Source organism: Ochotona princeps, chromosome 15 (assembly GCF_030435755.1).
Source record: "Ochotona princeps isolate mOchPri1 chromosome 15, mOchPri1.hap1, whole genome shotgun sequence".
In the NCBI taxonomy this organism is placed as follows: Eukaryota; Metazoa; Chordata; class Mammalia; order Lagomorpha; family Ochotonidae; genus Ochotona; species Ochotona princeps.
In genome coordinates this window covers 6,356,305-6,378,689 of record NC_080846.1, presented here as the reverse complement: position 1 = coordinate 6,378,689, position 22,385 = coordinate 6,356,305, and the positions used below count along the sequence as shown (strand labels likewise).

The 22,385-nt window shown below is 55.9% G+C and overlaps 1 protein-coding gene across 2 annotated transcripts in view; it reads right to left on the bottom strand.

Annotated features, from left to right (window-relative positions):
- Nucleotides 1-22,052, bottom strand: part of TMEM184B (transmembrane protein 184B) — a 40,286-nt gene extending 18,234 nt beyond the window's left edge. For both annotated transcript variants that reach the window (XM_058673662.1, XM_058673663.1), the window contains exons 1-3: nt 21,937-22,052; nt 1,344-1,599; nt 528-693 (exon numbers count right to left, since the gene is read on the bottom strand). In XM_058673662.1, the coding sequence (XP_058529645.1) occupies nt 528-693; nt 1,344-1,535 (358 nt within the window). In that variant the 5' untranslated portion in view covers nt 1,536-1,599; nt 21,937-22,052. The remainder of the gene's footprint in view (nt 1-527; nt 694-1,343; nt 1,600-21,936) is intronic.
- Nucleotides 22,053-22,385: the final 333 nt, after the last annotated feature.

The following is a 22,385-nucleotide window of genomic DNA, read 5'->3' as shown; positions in this document are numbered from 1 at the left end:
GCTGAGGTCCAGCCACTGTGGCAGGCTTGGCTCTTCCTCCTTACCACTCTGTGCCCAGGCACAGTGTACTAGAGGAGCAGGTGACATTTCTACCACACCCACGACCGAGGCCATGCAGAAGTGAGCGGCCTTTTTACCAGGCACAATAGGGCGATTCACAGGACAAAGCCATTGGGAGAGAGACAGTGGGGCTGGAGGCCCAGCCCCACTGCCAACCACTGGCTCAATCACTACTCAACTGTACCTGACCTTGCTTGGACTTGGCCATGTCGCCCCTCCCCTAATCTGAGAAGCCCAAGGTGAGAAACGCACACGGGCAAAAGGTGCTGTTTGGAGGTGTCTGCCACGGGGCCGCTGAGTGCACCTGTAGGTGGACTGTGGCACCTGCATGCTTTCACCGAGGCCCTGCAGGGAAGAATGGGGTGGAGCATGTGGCCCCGAGGCTGGCAGGAGGGGTGTGTGCCCTGCGTGCAGCTGGCCCACGCGAGCCTCCCTTGCAACCCGCCCCGACACACACTCACGCTTACCCTCATAGCAGTCGCGGACAGTGCCGAAGTACACGTAGTACTGGTCGTTGGTGAAGAAGAGCAGGCTGAGCCAGGAGTCGAAGGCGTAAATGGGCACGATGAATAGGATGCGCACGATGTAGCGCTGCTCGTTGGGGCAGCTGTAGCAGCGCAGATGCATGTAGATCTGGGGATGGAGGGCAGAGCGTCAGCCTCAACCCTGTCACCACATCACGCCTCCTGCCCTGTCCAGGGACCCTCTGCCTTCTGCTGCAGGGGAAGACGAGCCCGGCCAGGGCCAGGGGGACACATTCTGCCCCTCCCCACGGTGCTGCTGCTAACTCTTCTTACAACCTGCTGCGCGCTGCCCACCAGGCCGCAGAGCCCGTGCTGCTCGGCTTCCTCACCTGCTACACAGAGGCAGCACCAGCGGCCTCCCCGAAGTAGGGAGCATCAGTTGAGGCTCTGACACAGCAACAGGCAAGACCAAAGCTACACACCAATGTCAGGGACCTCCCTGGCTGGGATCCACTGCCCCAATGGCCCCTGGCAGGCAGAAGTGACAAGTGTTACTGTTGACTCCAGGTGCAAACTACCCAGCGTGCTGTCTCCAACCTTACACCTCCACTCCACTTCTTGCCATCAGAGCCGCTTGCAGCAGCATCAACAATGGAACCCTAAAGCAGAACTTAGCCAGTGAGGGCCTCCAGGAGGCAGAGGCCCTGGTGTCACTGCAGGTGACATGGCCTGGCTCAGTTGCATACCACACAAACTCTCTCTCTTCTCTCTCTTGGAAACCTCCAAGGACCCAGGGTGGGGGCGGGGGGAGCTACACACCTGGTGGCAGGTGACGAGCAGGGCTGTCCACACGAAGAAGCCAGAGATGGCCTGGGCAGCGGTAGTCATCAGGAACACGGGCTGCTCCATGGCTGTGGGACTGCCCTCGGGGATCGTGGAGATGCTGGGGGATGCGGCTGCAGTTGTGGGCGAAGCTGGGCCAGGGGCCAGTGCGGCCCCCTTCACTGTCATGGTGCCCAGTGGTGGCAGCAGCAGGCTCCCTGAGAGCAGCCCTGAGCAGACAGGAGGAGCCCACCTGGGTAGAAGCAATGGCGGTGTCAGCCTCCTCCTGGGCCTTGACATCCCATGTTGCCACGTCATCCATCCCACCAGCCACTGGGGTCCACAACTCCCTGGGGCTTAAGGAACAGGCCGCTGGGCTGGTTCTCAGCTTCTACCCTTGCCCTCATCACTGCTGCCCACACAGCAGTCTCATAGCCCTCCCGTAAGCTTAGCTGAGACACCCCACCTCTACTCAGAACTCCGTAACAGCACCCCTGTGGCTGTGTGAAGCCTGCTCCTGCCTCAGGGCCTTGGCACCAGCCACCTCTCTGCACGCAGCCCACTGTCACCACTTCCTGTAGGCCTTGGCATCTACCACCTGCTCCCAAACAGCAAGCTCCCAGACACTCCTGACAGCTGGCTGCACCCAGCTAACTGCGTTCACTGCCACCCCAGTTAGAACCCAGGGCTCCCGGGAATGAGGCTCCCGGCTGCTCACCGTTGTGCCCGCAGCACATGCATACTGCCCCGCATCCCTGAACCTTAGCCAGAGTAAGAGCACCTCTCCTGAGCCACTTCTTTCCAGCTGCTCTGCAGACGGCCTGGCTCCTGGCCAATCTGCACCCCTCCAAACTGCCCGTCCTGTACCTCAGCTCCCCTCTCTGCTGCTGAGCGCCTCTGCCTATTCTCATGCCAGACACCCCCCATGCTTCTGGCTTCCATCCTTCTGGCCTGCACCCTGACACCATTTCTGACCCAGGGTCCCCAGAACCTCGGCTACGTGCCAGGTCAAACTGAATCTACTGCTTTTCACTTATTATCTCAAGAAAAATTTTGCTTCTGCAAAAGCAGCCCAGGAAACTGACTTATAGGCAGGCAAGTTGGGGAGGATGCCTCCTGCCGTGAGGGACATGAATGCCTTGCCAGGAAGGGAGCCAGGTCCCAGGTGGGCTGTCAGGCCGGCCCTGGACCCTCCAGGAATGTACTCCTGCATTCTTGATCACCTATCCCCAGGGTAGCTGGGAGGGACCAGTGGGATTCCTCATGAGTGGGATGGGCGCTCTCCTGAGAAAGGCCCCAGAGACCCGCCGCAGCCCTTCAGCCATGCAAGGACACTTCTGTCCACAGCCAGGAAGCAGCTCTCCCCAGGTGCCCCAGTCATGCAGAATAGGCCAGGGAGCTTACAGTGCGTTGCTGCAGTTCCAGGGGACTAGCCAGAAAGGGTGTGCTGGACCCTCCCACCAGGCGTGGGCACCGGCCCCCTGGCATGAGTGCCTTTCACTGCTGCTCCAACTCAAAGGCTGGCCGAGGCCCACAGCCAACCACCTGGGAGCCCAGCTGTTCCAGCCACCACCTCTGGCAAGGACCAAGCACAGCCACTCACTACTGGAGCAGTTCCACAACGCAAGGACACAGGGAAGAGCCACACCACCAGCCAACCCTGCCTGGTACCTCCAGGCAGGGACGTGGGCCTAGGGGGTCTCCACTGCCTGATTCCCAAATAGCCAAACCCCAAGTCCCAATCACCTCAGCCAGAAACCCACTCAAGTTGGCCCAGCTGACCGAGTTACAAGTACATGAGCTAATGGTCAAGGCAGACTATGCTGCTGGGTCATCCCAGGGTACAGCTGGCTGCGGGTACCCTGTAAGCAAGACACCTCCCTGCCCATAACCTGCCTCCAGCCTACCCACAACCTGCCCATAGCTTGCCCCCCAGCCTCTCCCAGGCCTCCGGTGGCCTCTCCCCGCTTCTATCCCCACGGTGGGTGAGTCTGCACCAAGCAGAGCATCTTACGATTCTCCTTTCCTGATACAAATCATCTCTAACTCGCTGAGTGAGAGCTGAATCTAGACACAAAACTCAGAAGTGAAGACATCTATATAAAGAAACTCAAAAACGGAGAAGGCGTCTATATAAAGATTTGTGGCAGCTCTGAAAATGCAACACAGTGACAGGCTAATAATAGTTCCTGCAAGTAAGGGTACAAAGAGGAAAGCCAGTGCCAGGAAGGCTTCTTGAAACAGCAGATCTGGGTTCGAAGTCATCCTCTCTATCAGCTCAAATGAGCAACAGGAAAAGTGGGGTGGGGAGCAGAGGGAATTCCAGGCGCTAGGTGGGCCAGGCCCCGAGGTCACAGCCTGACCTAGGCAGCCTGCGGAAACCCTCTTCCCTGGTGTGGAGTCCTCACAGCGGCTGGCTTTGGTCCCAGGGACCTGAGCCTGCCAGGACATCCAGTCAGCTTGCGAGATGAGGGTGAGGGATCCCCGTCCAGCTTTCTCCATTCCAGGGCCACACTTGACACTCATAGGTTTGTGTTCCCCCAGAACCACAGCCCAGACTTCACCTGGGGAGTGAATCGGCAGATGGAAAAGGGGTGCATGGGTGCGGGGTGGTATGTGTGTGTCTATATAGCCACTGCTCTGCTTTTCAAATAAGATGAAAATAAATAAAAACCTTAAAATAATTAATTAAAATTTATTTATAACAAAATGAGCCAGAATTGTGGCACAGCACATCCCATTTGGATGCTGGTTCAACTCATGGTTGCTCCGCTTCCAATCCAACTTTCCACTAATGTGCCTGGGAGAACAACAGAGGATGGCCCAAGTGGAAGAGTCTCTGCACACATGTGGGAGACCAGGAAGAGGCTCCTTGCTTCCACCTGACCACATGAGAAGTGAACCAGTGGATGAAGGATCTTCTCTCCCTTTCTCTATAATTCTGCTTTTCAGATACAGCCTTTTTAAAATTAATTAATTAATATTTTATTGATTACATTGCATTATGTGACACAGTTTTATAGGCACTGGGTTTCCCTCCCTCCCCCCCTTGGTGGATTCCTCCATCTTGTTGCATTATCACAGTTCAAATTCAGTTGAGATTCTACCAAGCATAAAGTCCAGCATCTTGCTGTCCAGATAAATTCAACGGTTTCTTGGGGAGACCATCTCTGGTCTGAAGGTAGAGTTGGCAGAGTGTCATCCCGATCAATTAAAAGCCCCGACATTACATCAGTAACGATTTATAACATTATGGAATTAGTTGACATGGTACTGAGTAACCAATACGTTAAAACAGAAAAAAAAAAAAAGAATGCAAGTTCTGAACCACATCTTGTGACTTCTACATTGACATTTCAATTATTAGTTTATATACAACCGGGTTCTATACACCTTAAAATGACTATAGATTACTATTCAGCTGTCTCATGTCTATTTTAATTTTAGTATTTAGCAGTTTATAGTGTTGAAGCATGATTTTGCTGAACCTGGCTGTTTTTCCGGTAGTCTAACTCTATAACTCTAACAAGACATATGTCAATGGTTTAGGTGAACAGTTTTAGGAGGGGTGTGCAGCAGATACAGACTTTTATTAAAAAAAAAATCTGCCCAGCAGGTGCTCTGGCAGGTTCCACCAGAGTGCCTTCCCAGCCAGCCTGCAGTGCGGCCTTGAGCTGCCACACTGGGCGCAGGAAGTCCCAGCCTCTGCCACGGGTACTCACGGTTCCTCTGTGCCCCTGCTCCATACCACAACTCCCCAGCTTGGTTGAAAGATGTGTGGCCACCTGGGCAACAGGGACCCTCAAGAAGTAGGCTGAAGCTGTGACGTCCCGAGGCAAGATCCCACCTGACCCCATGGCCTGGGAGCTGGGAGGGGTGGCTCCTCACAGAACCCCAGTCTGCTGTAATAATTTAGGCTAACTACATGATCGACAGGGCAATGCTCCAGTTTACAGAAGTCCTGATAATACATGGAGAGAGAATAAAAGGTGGCTACTCTGTACCTCCTGATTACAGGGGTGTGGAGCCTTTGTTCTGCCCAGGGCCCGTGGATATTTACAACAGCATTCACAGGCCACACAGTATGATTAATTTAAAACCAGCCTGCTGTGCAGCACAACAGGCTAAACCTCTGCCTATGGTGCCAGCTTCCCACATGGGCACTGGTTCGTGTAGCAACTGTTCCACTTCTGATCCAGCTCCAAGCTTGAGTCCTGGGAAAGCAGCAGAGGACGGTCCAAGTCCTTTGTACCCTACACCCGCATGGGAGACTAGAAGAAGCTCCTGACTTCAGATCACTCAGCTCAGGTTGTTACCACCGTCTGGGGAGTGGACCAGTGGATAAAAGACCTCTCTGAGTGTCTCTCCTTTCTCCATAAATCTGCCTTTCAAACAAAAATAAATATATCTTTAAAAATAATAAAATAAAGACTGATTAGGGGCCTGGCGCCGTGGCATAGCGGCTAAAGTCCTCCCTTGAATGTCCCGGGATCCCATATGGACGCTGGTTCTAATCCCGGCAGTTCCACTTCCCATCCAGCTCCCTGCTTGTGGCCTGGGAAAGCAGTTGAGGACGGCACAAAGCCTTGGGACCCTGCACCCATGTCGGAAACCCAGAAGAAGCTCCTGGCTCCTAGCTTTGGATCAGCACAGCACTGGCCATTGTGCTCACTTAGGGAGTGAATCATCGGATGGAAGATCTTCCTCTCTGTCTCTCCTCCTCTCTGTATTTACTGACTTTGCAATAAAAATAAATAAATCTTAAAACACATACACACTCTCTCTCTCTCTCTCCTGTCAGAACTCCCAAGCAATTTTCCTTGCAACCTTTTCTAATCTGTTTACAAATGCCCGACATTGCCATATTTGGGACTGGTGTGTGAAGAACTTTCTAACAAAAATACTCACCTTTCCACTTAGCTTTACAAAAGCCACCTGAATGGCACTCAGGAGCGTGGAAATGTACTAGCAAACCCCAACAGGTGGAAGTAATGGCAAAAGCAGTGACTGGGTCTGGAGAGGGAGTCAGCAGCGCCAGTCCCGCACACAGCAGGCGGCTGGGCGGGCAGAGCAGCCGGCAGGACACAATCGAAACAAACCGACAGGGCAGCTTCCAGCACACTCTTCCTCAAAGGCTACGCATCAGCAACAACATTTTAATTATTACGTCTCTACTCTGTCTCCTCATTTCTATTCTTGGGTTAGGTTTTATTAGGTACCTCGTACAGAAATCACCCAGCACATAAGAGTTACACCACTGTGCGCATACTGAAAACACACACCCCATGACCTACAGGGATGTGTTACCAGAGGATTCCAGAGTAGCTGTGCATGCAGGGGGCAAGGGGCAGGGGCAGATGGTAGGGGGTAGGGCCACCGGGCTGGGACTTTACCGCAGTCTCTTTTCTCCTGTGTCCTGACTCCTTAAAGATACCTTGCCTGGCGTAACTAGGCCAGGCTCCTCTAGGGAAATGCTGCGTGTTGAGTTCGGAGGGGCTGCCGCCAGACCCCTTGGAGGGGTCACACAGCACTGTAGCCTGTTGAGCCCAGACGCGCCCGGCTCCCTCTCACACAGGAGGCTCAGTCAGGCACCTGCCCCAGCTGCCAGCAGCCTACCCGCCAACAAGCACGGCCACTCCACACCGTCCCCCATGCACATGCGCCTAGCAAGCCATGCCCAGGCCCTGGCTCCTACCTAGTCGGGGAGCTGGGCTGGGACAGGGCAGGTGAGGGCAGGTTCTGTGGCTTTGTCTGCCACGCTGTCCTACAGCCAGGGCCTGGGCACCAGATGAGGGTAGGGATTCAGAATGTTCCCAATGCTACAAAGGGCTGTGGAGCTGTATGTGGGGTGACATACAGGATCTGGGCAGCCCCCACCACCCGAAATCTAGTAAACTGGGTTTCCATAGAGAAGCACACAGCCAGTCAGCTCAGGATGGATATTTCTGAAGAGTGTAATTAGTCTCTCCATCAATTCAGGTCAAGTTCTTGCCACACAATTAGTCTGCTGCAGACTTTGGGGACCTCCGTGCACTAGGGTCCCAGCCAGGGAGTGGGGACCGTGCAGGCATTGCAGGGAGGCAGGGCCTGAGGTGGCAAGATCCAGCATGCCTCATTTTTACTCATTTTCTACTTCAAACCCACTCAAACCTGTGGTGGGCAGCTGGCCATGGGACAAGGCTCTGGGCTCCCGTTCCAGGACCCTGCCTGGATGTTGGCCACACAGGGCCCCCACAGCCCAGCACACACATCCTTCCTTCCACCCTGACCCTAAGGCCCCGCAACCATTCACTCCTGACTCACTGGCTGTGCTATGCCACCTCGGACAACATCCTCACTGCCCGTGGAGGTCTCTGCCACCACTCTGGGCCCAGCACACAGCCAGGGGTGTGGAAGAAAAGGGAGCAATCAGTAGTGATGGACTGCTGGGGGGCACTCCCCAGGACCCCATCCGCCCAGCCCTCCACACCTGACACTGCTCAGAGCCCGGCTGGACTATGTAAGCGTCTGGCTGGGGGCGGAGGATCAATGAGGGCTGGGGGTTGCGGGGGCTGAGTCACACCCAGTGACCTCCAGCATGGAGACAGCACGCCAAGGAGGGCACAGGAGCCCGTGTTACAGATCCCACCAGGACACAGGCCCCCAGGGAGCGGGAGTCAGCCGGACACTGATGTTTCTCTTGGTGCCTTCCAGGCTATGGAAAGTGCCACCCAAGCAGGGCCAGAGGTTTCCTGGCAGATCAGGCCCTGCAGGGTGGGTATCCTTATCTGACCTCTCCAACTGACAGTGACTTTCGGAGGTCAGAGGTCATCCCAGAGGCGCACCAAGGGCTTGGATAGGCCTAGCCCTCCACATGTGTCAGATGGAGAAGGGGCTGGCCACCTGAGTAAGCCTGCCCCTCAGGCTCCTCCAGACGGTGCCAGCCCCAAGGACTGGAAGGTTGTGTGTATATGCCAAGTCTTCCCTGGTGCCTGCTTTTCTATCACAATGACAGGATAAAGTGTGTTTCATTTAACCTGACTTCCCACTGAGACGGGCTTTGTAAGGGCAGAGACCATATACACCAAGGGCAAGTTTAGAGGTGGGCACTGCGGTAGGACAGGTTAAGCTGCTGCCTGCAGTGCCAACATCCCATGGGGCACCAGTTCAATTCCACTCTGATTTAGCTCCCTGCTAATGATCCTTGCAGAAGCCAGCAGAAAAATGGCCTGGGTCCCTGCGCCCATGTGGGAGACCTGGAAGAGGTTCATGGCCAAGTCCAGCTATTGTAGCATTTGGGAAGTGAACCAGAGGATAGAACAGAAGATCTCGGGCCCAGCAGCGTGGCCTAGCAGCTCAAGTCCTCGCCTTGAACGCACCGGGATCCCATATGGGCGCCGGTTCTAATCCCAACAGCTCCACTTCCCATCCAGCTCCCTGCTTGTGGCCTGGGAAAGCAGTTGAGGATGGCCCAAAGCTTTGGGACCCTGCACCCGTGTGGGAGACCTGGAAGAGGTTCCTGGTTCCTGGCATCGGATTGGCATGCACTGGCCCATTGCGGCTCACTTGGGGAGTGAAACATCGGATGGAAGATCTCCCTCTCTGTCTCTCCTCCTCTCTGTATATCCGGCTTTCCAATAATAATAAATCTTAAAAAAAAAAAAAAAAGAACGGAAAATCTCAAGTTCTCTCTCTCTCTCTGTAAATCTGCCTTACAAACAAAACTAAATAAACCTACTTTAAAAAGGAAAAACACAGGGCATGACACGGTAGCCTAGTGACTAAAGTCCTCACTTTGCAACTGCCAGGAATCCCATATGGGCGCCGGTTCATATCCTGGCTGCTCCGCTTCCCATCCAGCTCCCTGCTTATGCCCTGCAAAAGCAGCAGAGGATGACTCAGAGCCTTGGGACTCCACACACTCTTGGGAGACCCAGAAGAGGCTCCTGGCTACTGGCTTTGGATCAGCTCAGTTCCAGCTGTTGCAGTCACTTGGGGAGTGAATCAGCAGATGGAAGATCTTTCTGTCTCTCTTTTCCAGTGTACATCTTTACAATAAAAATAAATCAATTTAAAAAAAAAAGAAACACATAAGTTTATTGCGGTTGGCATTGTGGTGCAGTGGGTTAAGCCACCACTTATGATGCCAGTTTCCTACTTTAAACAGCTCATATCCCAGTTGCTCTGTTTCTTATCTAGCTTCCTGCTAGAGCACCTGGGAAAACAGAAGGTGACTCAAGTCCTTGGGTCTCTGTCACCTATACGGGAGACTCAGGCACAGTTCCTAGTTCCTGGCTGCCTGCATCGGCCTGGCCCAGCCCTGACCAATGCGGCCACTTCAGGATGAATCAGTGAATGGAAGATCTCTTTTACTCTGCTTGTCTGTGTTGTTCTTTATAACATCCTCTGCTGCCTTCCCTGGCCACATCAGGGAGTTAGATGGGAACTGGAGCTGGGGTATGAACCAGTGCCCATATGGGATCCCGGTGGATGCAAGGCAAAGATTTACCCACTAGGCTATCATGCTAGACCCTCAGTTATTCTTTACTTACAAATACAAGTGCAGTAACCTACTGGCTAAATCCTCTCCCTGCACACTCCAGATCCCATACGGGCACTGGTTAGTGTCTCGGCTGCTTTACTTCCCATCCAGCTCCCTGCTTGTGGCCTGGGAAAGTAGTAGAGGATGGTTCAAAGTCCTGGGACCCTGCACCCACGTGGGAGACCCAGAAGAAGCTCCTAGCTCCTGGCTCCTGGCTTTGGATCAGCTCAGCTCCAGCGACTGCAGCCACTTGGGGAGTGAACCAGCAGATAGAGGATCTCTGTCTCTCCTCTCTAATTCTGACTTTCTAATAAAAATAAATAAATCTAAAATAAAATTAAAATATAAACACATGAGTTTATTTTTGGTGCAAAAATTCTGAAATGCATTCAATGGGGTCTTCACAAGGTACACTGAGGGCTGGAATTGTGGCAGAGCAAGTTAAGATGCCACCTGCGGGGCCGCATCCAACATGAGCATCAGCTCAAGTCCCAGTGCTCCGCTTCTTCCCGAGGTCCCCTAGCACATTTGGGAAAGCTGTTGCCCATGCGCTGGACCCTGTGCCCAACTGGGAGAGCCGGATGGAGTTCTAGGCTCCTGGCTCTGACCTGGCCCACCACCCAAATAAATGTTTTAAAAAACAGTTAATTGCAAAATGGACATTATGAAAACACTGCATGGAGATCAAGAAATTTGTCACTGAAATAAACCTATTTCTTTAAAAAAAAAAAAAAAAAGAAAAGAAAAAAGGATTTCTTTGAAAGGCCAAGTTACACAAAGGAAAGACAGAGAGAGAGAGTAAGCTCCCATTCACTGGTTCACTCCCCAAAAGGTCGCAAAAGCCACGGCTGGACCAGGACACAGCCAGGAGCCTGGAACTCCATCCAGGTCTCCCCTGCGGGTGGCAGGGGCCCAAGGACTTCTGTTTTTTTCCCAGGTGGGTTAGCAGGGAGCTGGATTGGAAGTGGAGCAGCCAGAACTCAACTCTGCCTAACCTGCCGAGTCACATTTTTCTACCGGCTTTCTAAGGCACCTGCATGTTTGCTGAATGATTGTTTTGGGGGAAGAAGAAATATGAGCAGAATGGCATAGAAAATTCATGGGACAGGCACATGGGAGCCCCACCAGAGCAGGTGGCCTAACTGGTGAGCCACCTGTGGCAACAGATAGCTCCTGGCACCCTCTGCCAGCCACATGAGGCGGCTCTGGTCCATTCTGAGCACACAGAAATGGGGTGGAACGAGACCTTCTAGAAGGAGCCTGGGGGAGCACCTAGAAGCATGCCCCCGCACACCCCAACTGGCTCAATTCTTGGGTCCAGGGCCTGGGCTGCGGCTGCAGGACCTGGAGTTGATGCAAAAGAGGCCAACAGGTTCACACAAATGAGCTCACGGCTTGGAGCTGTCCCATCCACCGTCAGGAGGGCCAGGGAGCCGGACCCACCACTAGAAGACAGGAAAGCAGGAGTCTGTGACTATAAACTCCCCCAAGCCCTGGTGAGGTCCATGTGCTCGGCCCAAACCAGAGCCAATCTTGGAGTGGCACAAACTCCTGTTTCCCCAGCACCACCTCCCTTTCCATCACCCAGGAGACACATCTTCTGGTGTGGGGGGTGGAGGTAGGTAGAGGCTCTCCGGTGTCAGCAGTCACAGAGTGGGTGCATTCAGGAAATGTGGCCCCCAGCCTCAGATACGAGCATTCCCAAGAGCACCTCAGCACCTCACCCACACTCCACTCTGAGTCATTTAAACTTCATGTTCCAGAAACCCACCCCCACCCCTACTGCTGTCACACCAGACTTTATTTGGCCCCCTGTGGTGGGGTGAAGAGTGCACTCCCTAAAACAGCCACACCCAGGCCTGTGACTACGCACCTGATTCTGCAAGAGGGACCCCGTGCGGAATGCTCACCTCCGAAACCACTCACTGCTTCTGCCCACTTGCTGCCAACCCAGGACCCAGCAGTTGGCACAAGAGGAACGTGACTTGGGGGCTGACTAGGGCAGCTGCCCAACCGCCTAGCCAGAGGGCGCTTCCCTGCCCCAGTCATCCTATCGCATCCCCTGACGTCCAGGCCAGAGACTGAACAGTTCCCCTGCCCTCTGAGCCTGCCATGCCAATCTGGAGCTCCCTGTTGCTGGCAGGCCACGTCCCGAGTCCTCATCTTGGCTGCCTTAGCTGTAAATGGGGTGTGGCCATGCCCTCATGAAGGCAGACAGAACCCAGCACAGGACCTGGCACAAGGGAGGCGTCATCCGCTACCACTGCTCTCCCACACCTGGCTGGGAGCTCAGCCAGCCAGTCTCTGCTGCTTTGCTCATTTTCAAACTTCATATTTTCATTCCTCAGCTTCAGCTCCAAGCCCTTCTGAGCGATAACCACAAGGTGCTCCCTCGGGCCACTACCACCCACAGGGCAAAGCGGTACCAGCTATGTGTTGGCACGGACACCACCCAGGAGGGTGGGTTGTTCCTTCACTGCATGCACGCGTGAAGAACCTCCCCTGCCCACAGAGTGGACCAGGCAGGCTCTGCTCAGAGGGCTGGTCGCCTGACCCGACCCCTCTGCTTCTGCCCCAGCTGCCTGGGAACAACACAGCCCTTTGGCCTCCGCGTGCTGCTCGGGCTGTCAGCTCCTGACCCATGCCAGAACAGTCACCAGCCCACAGCCCCGCCCTGCCAGTGGGGATGAGAGGTGGAAGGTTCTCACTGGTGAGCCGGCCAGGGAAGGCCTCTCACCTCCACTCCCTGCCATCAGCAGGTGGCCGGACCAGGTTCCCACCAACATCTCAAGCAGCAGAGAAAACTCACCCATCCCGGCACTCATCTGGAGGTCATCTGGGCCTGGAGAAGGGGCACAGAAATAAAGGTACCCCAGCAAGACCTCAGCTCCTCCAGCCAGGGTTTCCTTCACAGGCCTTGCAAGTCAGTTTTTGTAATACAAGTTTTCATCGTCCTGGTTCTCTCCCAAGTGGAAAATAAACAGACTCACACTCAGCCTCTTTTGCTGGGCTTTTAGGCGTCCCTTTCCAGCTGCCAAAATTTCATTTGGCACAGGCAGCACACAGACTCCCTTCAAGACTGAACCCCACGGACACCTAGCCCCAGAAACTTGGGAAGAAATCCCAGTCAGTGAACTTGTGCCAAGTTAGTGAGCCAACATCCCACCTGATGGTGCCCACAGTAAGACCTCCTGGGCCTCCGGGAAATACGGCTGAAGCTTCACAGCAGAAGGCCACCTTTCCAAAGGAGCCTGGGTGAGCAGTGGCTTATTCACACAGTGGACTCTGCCCCCACAGCACTAAAGGACCCCCACACTACCTGGTCCACTTCCCAAATGGCTGTAATGGCTGGGGTTGGGTCAGGCTGAAGTCAGGGGCCGGGAATTTCATCCGGGTCTCCCACGTGGGGGTCAGGCTTGCACTTGGATCATCGTCAGCTGCTTTCCAAGGCACATTAGCAGGGAGCTGGATGGGAAGTAGAACAGCCAGGGCTCAAACCAGCACTTCTAGGGGATGCTGGCAACATAGGTGGCAGCTAGGTGGCAACTTAACGCACTTTAATGGGATGCTAACCCGCAAGAATAGCCAGTGATCAGGAACCTGAGTGGCGCTGTCTGGCCAGTGCCTTGGCCTTCCTCTATTGGACAAGGATGTGTGTGTCTGTGTGTGATGGTTCTACTATTTTTCATTCCTCTTCATCTCTGGAAAGGCGACAGCTGGTAGGTACGGGGCACTCCGGGAGCAAGCACTGAGCACCAGTCCCCGACCCTGGGCTTGCCCTGGACGTAGACCACTTCCAGCTGTACTGCCCCATTCTCCTGAAGGGCTCCCTGCTTCGTGCTTCCACCAGCACGTGTCTGACCACACTGGTGAAGTCCCTGCGTTTAGGTCTCTGCTGCACACATGAGCAGGGAACCCAGGGAAACTGTCCATCACAAGGCCTGGCATGGGCAGAGGTCTGGGGAGAGCATGCCAGGTGGAAGCGGGAAAGTCAGAGTAACACAGGAACCTGGGGAGCCGAGAGGTCCCTTCAGGAACAAGCAGTCCCTCAAACATGGAAATCTGGAATGGAAGTCCCATTTCAAGTCTCCCACCTACTCTAAACACCCTGGTCAGCCCGCATTTTTGAGCCATGCTGCTCCTGCCTCCTTTCTTGCGGGCGGTAACGACAAAGCCGTCCTCTCCCATGGCTGGCCTCAGGCGCGGGCTGGGTAGCAGAGAGAGGCTCCACCATCTGAGACCCCTGCGCAGAAGAAAGCCATGACACCTTCCCTTCACGCTGAGCCACAGAGGGGTCCTGGACACTCTCCCTCGGCACCCCACATCAACTGGAGCAATCGTCTCAGTGTTGGTGGCTGCCCAGCATTCTCTGCTTAGGACAGACCATACTCTGTCCCCAGCCGCTGGTTACTGGGTATTCAGGTGACTTCTGATCTTTCACTGTTGGGAGATAAGGCAGCAGTGACAAACCCTGCAGCCAAGCCACTCTGCATTCACCTTAACCATTTGTGGAACAAACTCCCAGAGGTGCAGCTGCTTGGTGACAGAAAGACACCTGGGATGGCGAGACACAGTGGAGAAGCAACATTCGAGCCTCGATGCTGGGGACAACACTGACAAGGTGTGAGTTTAAGGTGACTGGGGTAAGGCAGCAGGATACAGCTCCAGTGTTTGGGCTGCCGGTACCTCTGGGACAACTGGCTGGAGCTCCTGGCTCCTGGCTCTGGCTTGCCCCAGCCCCCGCTGTTGCAGACAGCTGGGGAGTGAACCAGTGGATGGGAGCTCCCTTTCTGTCTCTCCCTTCCTTTCTGTAATTCTGCCTTTCAAAAAGCTGCAGAAATCATTAAAAGAAAAAAAAAAGGCCCCAGAGAACAGCTGGTAGAGAAAAGCTCAGAGAGCTCTGGTTTAGAGGTGACCCCTGACCCCACCTGGCACAGCGTTCTGTCCCTACACTTGCATTGCTGGGACCAGACCTGCTGGGCCCCCAGCCCTCCCCAGCACAGACGGGCTCTGATGACCTGGTCCCAGGGCAGGTGACAGTGACCAAGTCACCATGACCCCAGCCGTAAGCAGTCGTCCTGGTGAAGGTGCCAGTGCACCAAGGAGGAGCAGCAGGCCAGGCGGCAGGGAGGGCTGAAGAGGAGGCCCCTGCCGCCTGCCCTGCCTACACACTCCTGCTCCACATCCAGTGCTATCAACCAGCTTGGCTCCTGGGTCCACTGTGGACCTGCTAAAGAAGTCCCATGCCCATCACTGCCTCAGCCTCACTCTGAAGGCGGGGGGCCTGCTGGGGACAGAGATAGTCTCCGGAGGAAACCCTGAGCACACTCCCAGGATGCAGGGACAGTCCAGGACACACCAGGAGGACATGGCTTCCTCTCGCTGCTGCCAACAAGAGGCCTGACTGCCAGAAACTCAAGGCTGAGCAAACTAGGGGCAGCTCTGGCAAGAACGAGCCCTCATCCACCTTCTCTCTCAGGACCCAAGCTCTGCTCATGCTCCTGTACACCACAGCACCCTTGCAGGCTCACAAGTCACTTTCCAACTGCTCAGTAAGCAAACAGAAGCTATTTGGATAAGCCTAACTTTTTGTACATCCTAGTTGTTAAAACCTCATGGACAAACTCATGCAGAGAGACAGTTCTTTTTCCTGGAGGTGAGCCAGGGCCCCTAAACACCCAAGGGAGGGCTCACTTGACCTCAGGTTCTCGGCTCACCCACCCAAGAATCTCTGCAATCAATGGAGGTGGTCCCCTCCCCCACACCTGCCCCTGCCAACCCCCAATCATCTACAGAGCACCCCAACTACTCTTCAGGTAAGCCTGGGCTACTGAGCCCAGCCCAGGTATGGCAAAGGCACCCACTCCCAGTTTCCATCTCAACCTTGATTCATGCGCTTCCCCAGGCTCTCAGGCAACCCCACCTTCAGAGCCTCAGGTTCCCCACCCACCAGACGGCCCACTTTGACTTGAGGTTCCAGGGAGGCTGGCAAGATTAAACAAAAACAATGTGTATGAAATGTAACCTGCAAGTCTGGTGGCAAAAATAAATGAAACAATGTACAGGAAATGTAACCTACAAAGCACTACCATTCAAATCCCAGGGAGGAAGATAACATTGGCAAAACCGGTATGCTAATATCAATTAATACCAACATCCTCACACACTGCCTTCCCCTACACCTCCCCGTATGCCTTTCGTCTCAGAGGGCTTTGGGGTACAGCCCTAGCCAACAGAGCAGAGGTTCTCAGACACCTGCTGGCTGGACAGAGCCTCCCCCTGTGCGGGCTGTCCACAGGGGTGAATGAAGGGGAGAAAAACAGAGCCTGACCTCCACAGTCCCAGGGGTGGGATGCTGTCTGAACTGGAAGAGACAGTCACTTCTGGAGGTCTTACTCCACCTCCATCCTGGAGTGATCATGACCCTCAAAGTGTGACTGGAGTCTTTAGGAGGATCAGACTTATGGTTAGGTAAGACGCACATACACACAAACCTCTACAGTCACATGACTTGCGCTCCCACCCCCGACCAACTAGGAGAGGCTCCAGGCTTTCTCCCCTTGACCCTCACCTGAACCTTGCAGCACTGGGAGGTGTGCAGGGAGGACAGTGGCAGGCTCCCCCGGAAGGAGTGAGGTTTAATGAGGGCAAGGTTTCTGACTCTCAGCCAGGTGTCCTGCCACCTCTCACACCATCACACTAGCCTGGGGAAAGGCTAGGGCCTCGGCTCTCCTGCAGAAAACTTAGAATAAGGCACTAGGCTTGGAGTAAACTTCTCCATCTACCCATAGCTGGCTTTTATGCTTTGGTTTTTCATTTGAGAGGCACAGTAAATGCAGAATGTCCACTCACTGGTTCACTCCTCTACTCCTAGATAGGGCCAAAGAGTCAGAAACCCAATCCAGGCACCCTCCCCAGGGCAGGCAGCTGCCTCGCACAGTCCACAGCAGCACAAGGCTGGATCCTGGAGACGCCATCATTCTAACAGGTATCCCAGCTGCTACGCCTAACACGCCCCGGCCCCAGGGATGTGTACGAGGGTTTGGTGTTCAGTCAGCAGTGACGTAAGGCAGATGCATGCCTAGAAAGAACATCCGCCTGAACCTTGAGGTGATGTTCAATTCCTGTGCCAAACCTTTGCTGTGCTGCAAGTTTACTACCGTCTGCAAAGGCCACTGCTAACACTGGAGAGGCCAATTGTTTTCTAAAAGTTGCAGCCGAGGAGATCAACACTGCCAACTTCTCATGACCTAATCTCCTCGGCTGCACAGTCCTCATTAACACATGGGAAAGGCTGGAAGTGACGCAGGCCAAGACAAAGGTTTTACTGGGTGGGATCTTCCCCCTCTAGCTTCCGCCCTGTAAGAGAAGGAAAGTGTTGTCTGCTAGGGTTCCTGCCTCCCCTCTCAGGCCCAAGAATGTCCACTCTACCCACACCAGCAGTCCTCCTGCAAACCACAGCTGTGCAAACCCATGCTGTTTACCACACACTCTGATGGTCCCCATGCCACAAACTCAATGCCAGTAAACAAGCCGGTTTTAACTGGCCCAGCAACAATGCTTCATCCCAGCACCCAGGCTCTGAAGTTTAGGTGAATGTAACCCTGGGAAAGTCACCCTAAGCCGCCGTGGAGCTGCCAGGGATCCAGCCTCGTGCTACTTCTATGTTCTCCCTAGGGAAGCGGAGTCCAGGAGCCGCCACCTGTTGAGATCTGTGCTTCTACTGCACTGTGCGCGGGCGGAGATGACAGGGAGGCAATGAGAAACCTGACACGTGGGTGCCCACTGGAGACGTCTCCCCACAGCCGCCTCTCCCTGCATCCCCTCTGCCCCGGGAAGAGGTACATCAAGGAGCACTCATTTCAGGTCTACCAGATGTGACTCCTGGCCAAACCACTTCATAGCACAGAATCTGCTCCATTTGCTCAGCCTGGGACTCGCCTGTTAACAGTGTAAAGGTCGCCCCAGTGGCGGAGTACATGCCCAGAGGGTGGCCCATGTTCTCTCAAGAGCACCCTGACAAACGTACCTGCTCGGCTGCTCCTGGATTCAGCCCCAGGACACCTTTTCCCAAGTCAGTACCAACTGGGCCAACGGCTGTTCTCTGAGCCAGGCACCCTGCTGAACTCGGGGCAGACACTGGCTCATGCCAGCCCTGCATGACTGCACTGTTAGAATTCACATTTCACAACTCCAGGAAACTGCAACATTCCCCTCACCCCTGCCTCAAACACCCCATACCCTGCTCTTATTCTTTTTTATTTTTTTATTGGAAAGTCAGACATACAGAGGAGGATAAACAGAGAGGAAGATTTTCCATCCGTTGATTCACTCCAAGCAGCCACAATGGCCAGAGCTGAGCCGATCTGAAGCCAGGAGCCTCTTCTGGTCTCCCATGTGGGTGCAGGGTCCCAAGGCTTAGGGCCATCCTTGACTGCTTTCCCAGGCCACAAGCAGGGAGCTGGATGTAAAGTGAGGCCACTGGGATTAGAACCGATATCCATAAGGAATCCTGGTGCACACAAGGCAATGACATTAGCCACTAGGCTACCATGCCAGGCCCCCTACCCCACTTTTAAAGAACAGGTGTTAGTACCAGGTGAGCTACTGGCCCCATTCTCTCCCAGTCTACGTACTTAGTGGCCACTTTTGACCCATTCTTGAACTCTCAACCTCCTAGCCAGTTCAGAAGTCTTCCCCGACCCCACTCCTCAAACCAAACACCCTAGCCTATACATCAAGTCTCCACGTGCACCCCTCAACTGTAAGATAGTAGTCCTCATCCCCTACCCTGCGTTCAGCCCCACGGGGAGGGCTGTGCGTGAGTCAGCCCAGCCCCGAGCAGAGTGGCTAGGAAGAGCTGGTTAATTCCTCCCTAAGCTCACCAATGAGGCTGCCAGCGCAGTCCATGTCCCTGGCTCCAGTTGCTGCTACCCCCCACCACCTGTATTTATAGAGCTGGTGGCTCGGGGGCGTGGGTGATGGACAGCCACCACAGCACCCAAGGCATTCCACATCTCAGGGAAAACCAGTGAGGACCCACGGGTTAGCTGAGCAGTGAAGGCACAGTACGCTATGCTGGGGTACCAGGGTTCGATTCTTGGCCCCAGCTCCTGACTCCAGCTTCCTGTCAATGCAGACCCAAGGAGGCAGCAAGTGATGGCCAAAGGAACTGAGTCGCTGCCACCCACACGGGCACCTAGACTGGGTCCCAGCTCCCAGCTACAGCCTGGCTTGGTTCCCATCCCCATGGGCATTTGTGCAGCAAATCACTGGATGACAGCTTGCTCACTCACATTCTCCCTCTCCTCAAACAAATAAAAATGTTGGGGGGTGGGAATAAAAGATTCTAGTTAAGTGGCTCCAACTGACAGCCAGCAGAGGACAGCTGTGGAGGGGGACTCCATTACAACAGTGGGTTCCAGGGCCTGGCCTGGCTCACACAGAGGGACTTCAAGACTGGCAGCTGCTGGGAACGCGGGCAGTGTAACAAGGGAGGAGCTGGGGGCCTAGCGAAAGACAAGGGCCACACTCTGGGAGTCACCTGTGGAAGAGCAATGGGTGATCACCCTATCCCGCACAAAGCCAAAGTGTCACTTGTTGCCCAGGGTTCCCAGGTACCATTCCAAGTTCAAATTCCTCAGCAAGGCCTCTCTGAAGTCAGTCTTTGTGGCCTGGGTCAGCCAGAGCCACACTGCAGAGCCAGGGACCTCAGGCCTGGGGATCCGGCTACCTACTACGCCTTTTACTTCCACTTCCTTCACAGTTCCAGCATCACCCCCGCCCCAGGGGGATGAGCCCCCAAGGCAGAGCAGCCATGAGGCAGGCGACGCGCCCCCCCCCCCCATCCATCCCTGGGTACCGGGAGGAGAAGGCTGAGCTCTTCAGAGTTCAAAGCACTTTGAACTGTGCCTGGCACATAGGAAGTGCTCCATAAATGAGCCGCTGTTCCTATTGTCCCCTGTCCCCACAAGTCCAGTGTTGTCCTGCCCAGATCTGCTCCACACCAACCTCCTGCAGCCAACCACAGCCTTTTAAGGGCCTGACCCTACGGCTCCTGCTTCATCTTCCCTAGGCCCAGCACAGAGCAGGGCCCACTGGAGGGCTCAGTCAGTGCTGATGACCCACCTGCCAGCGCCTCAGCCCCGGGGCCCAGGGCAAACAGCCCACGGCTCTCCCGAGGAGCCCAGCTGCAGGCCTCCCAGGCTTACACCCCGACTCCCCAGTCTTTCACCACCAGTGCTCATTTTCAAAATAACCAAGGGCTGCACTTGGCCTTGCCGAGGCTGTTTCCACTCATGGGAACGCATGGAGAGAAATGAGCACAGCCGGGACTGGAAATAGCACTGAGCCCCTCTCGGGGAAAGCGCTGGGCAGGCAAGCCAAAGGCACAGACTGAAGGGGAGGAAGCAGTTTCCAGACAGCAGGCCGAAGCTCCAAGGGCCCGGCCAGCGTGGTGAACCAGAGTACAGCCAGAGTGGTGAAGCAGGACCCAATCGGCGTGGTCACCAGTGATGGCACACACATGTTCCCCTTGATGCCCTGCGGGCACCCCAACTGCAGAAAACAGTACCCAGAGCCCCTGGCATAACCCACCAACACTATGGGAGCCACTGACCACATGGCACCACACAAGTGCACTAGAGTACCCACGGCAGTGGGGACAGGTCACAGCACAATGGGGGAAGGGGCTTGTGCCTGGCTTGAGGGTCCCATCTGTGTGTATCTGCCCAGCACACATCAGGACTCTCATATGAAACACACATGGCATATGGAAGCTGCTCAGTAACTTACAAGGCAACAAGAGACGCATCCCACCCTATCCAGGCCTCCAGGACAGAATCAAGCCACCAGACACCACCTCCGGGCCACGTCCACAAAGAAGGGCAAAGACAGCTCCACAATCACACAGTTGGCAGGAGAGGGACCCAGGAAAACCAGCACCTTGGCCAACGCCAGCACTCCTCCCAGGGCCAGTGCCCACATCCTCTGGGAGGCCACACTGCCTCTGCCAGCAGCCACCACATCCAAGCGCCCTGGTGCCATCACCTGCCTCCCTCACCCACCTGACAGCTTTCTGGCCCCAGGCCCCTCCTCGGCCTCATCTCTGCACAGCGGGGGGGGAGGGGGGGGAAGGGCGTGGGCAACCAGCCAATGAGAAGGGACTGGCCGACATTAACCTGTCAAGAAAGTCACACCTCTGAGACCTCCTGGCAGGTGCGGCAGGTGCAGGCAGCTCGTGTGCCCTGCAGCAGGGCCTCCAGGGCACAGATTGCCACTTCTTCCCTTACACAAAGCAGCCGCCGGTGTCATAAATCATACATGGCCTTCACTCCCACACACAGGTATCAGGCAGCGCAAACACCTGCTGTGGCCCTCAGGATGCTAGGGGTATGGGGGAACAAGGGAAAAGTCGGGCTTCATACAATCTCCTAGAGACCTGAGTCCACCCCTTTGCCTGGGCCTGCAGCCACCCGGCACCGAGTCCCTGAGGTGACCCAACCAAGGTGCCCCAGTCCCCAAGTGAGAGAAAACGCCCAACTCACAGGACGGATACCGCGCCTACAATCAGCCTCTTAGGGTCCTTGCAGCGCCAGGTGCCCGTGCGGCCCCCTCCCACGGCGGCACTGCCAGCGTGCAAGGCTGCTGCCCACCTCTCCACTCACGCAGCCAACCACCCTCCCAGGGCCACCCCCGCCCACGCACAGGGCACAGCGGCCTCCCCACCGCCACACACACCCCACCTGCCCAGAGCCCTGTCGCCCCCTCTCCCTCGGGCCCTAGCCGCTCCCCAGGGGCCAGTCTCCCTGCCCCTCTGGGCGCGGCCCGTGCCACGCTGGCGTTGGGGGGTGCGAGGAGAGGGGCGGGCACACCCACGGGGCGACCCTCCTCCCCGGGAAACACAGGGCGGGGCGGCCACGGCACGCGTCCCCTCCCTGCGCGGCCCGGCTGCAGCGCGCCTCCGTGTCCTCCCTCCCCGACCCTCGCCCGGGGATCCCCCCACTCCACCCCGGAGCCGACGCGCCCCCCGAAACGCGCGAGGGCCTCTCCCCAGCCGGACGCCGGTACCTCAGGAGCCCATGGCGCCGGCGTGTGCAGGAGGCTCGGCGGGCTCTGGCAGCGGGCGGCGCCGCAGCCCGGATTCCTCGGCCGCCGCCGGCTCGGCCCGGGCCCCGCCGAGTGCGCCGCGCCTGCGCACTGGCCGCGCCGCCGGGGAGGGCGGGGCGCCGGGCGCGCCGCTGAGATCACCCGCCGACCCTTAAAGGGGCCGCGCCGCACTTGGGTAGCAGACTGGGACCGGGCCTGGCTGTGCGCCGCCACCCCCACCCTGGACAACAGCCCGTTCGAGACGCAGTCTCGGAAACCCCAGGCAGGCTGCTTCAAAACTTCCTGGGGGTGCTGGAACGAGCCGTGAGCTCCAAACTCTAGCCCTGACGCTGCTGCTGCCCCCGCTTGGCTTAGCCCTAATTTCCTCCACTTGAGCCTCTTGGAGAGGAAGCGAACTATGGTGGGGATTT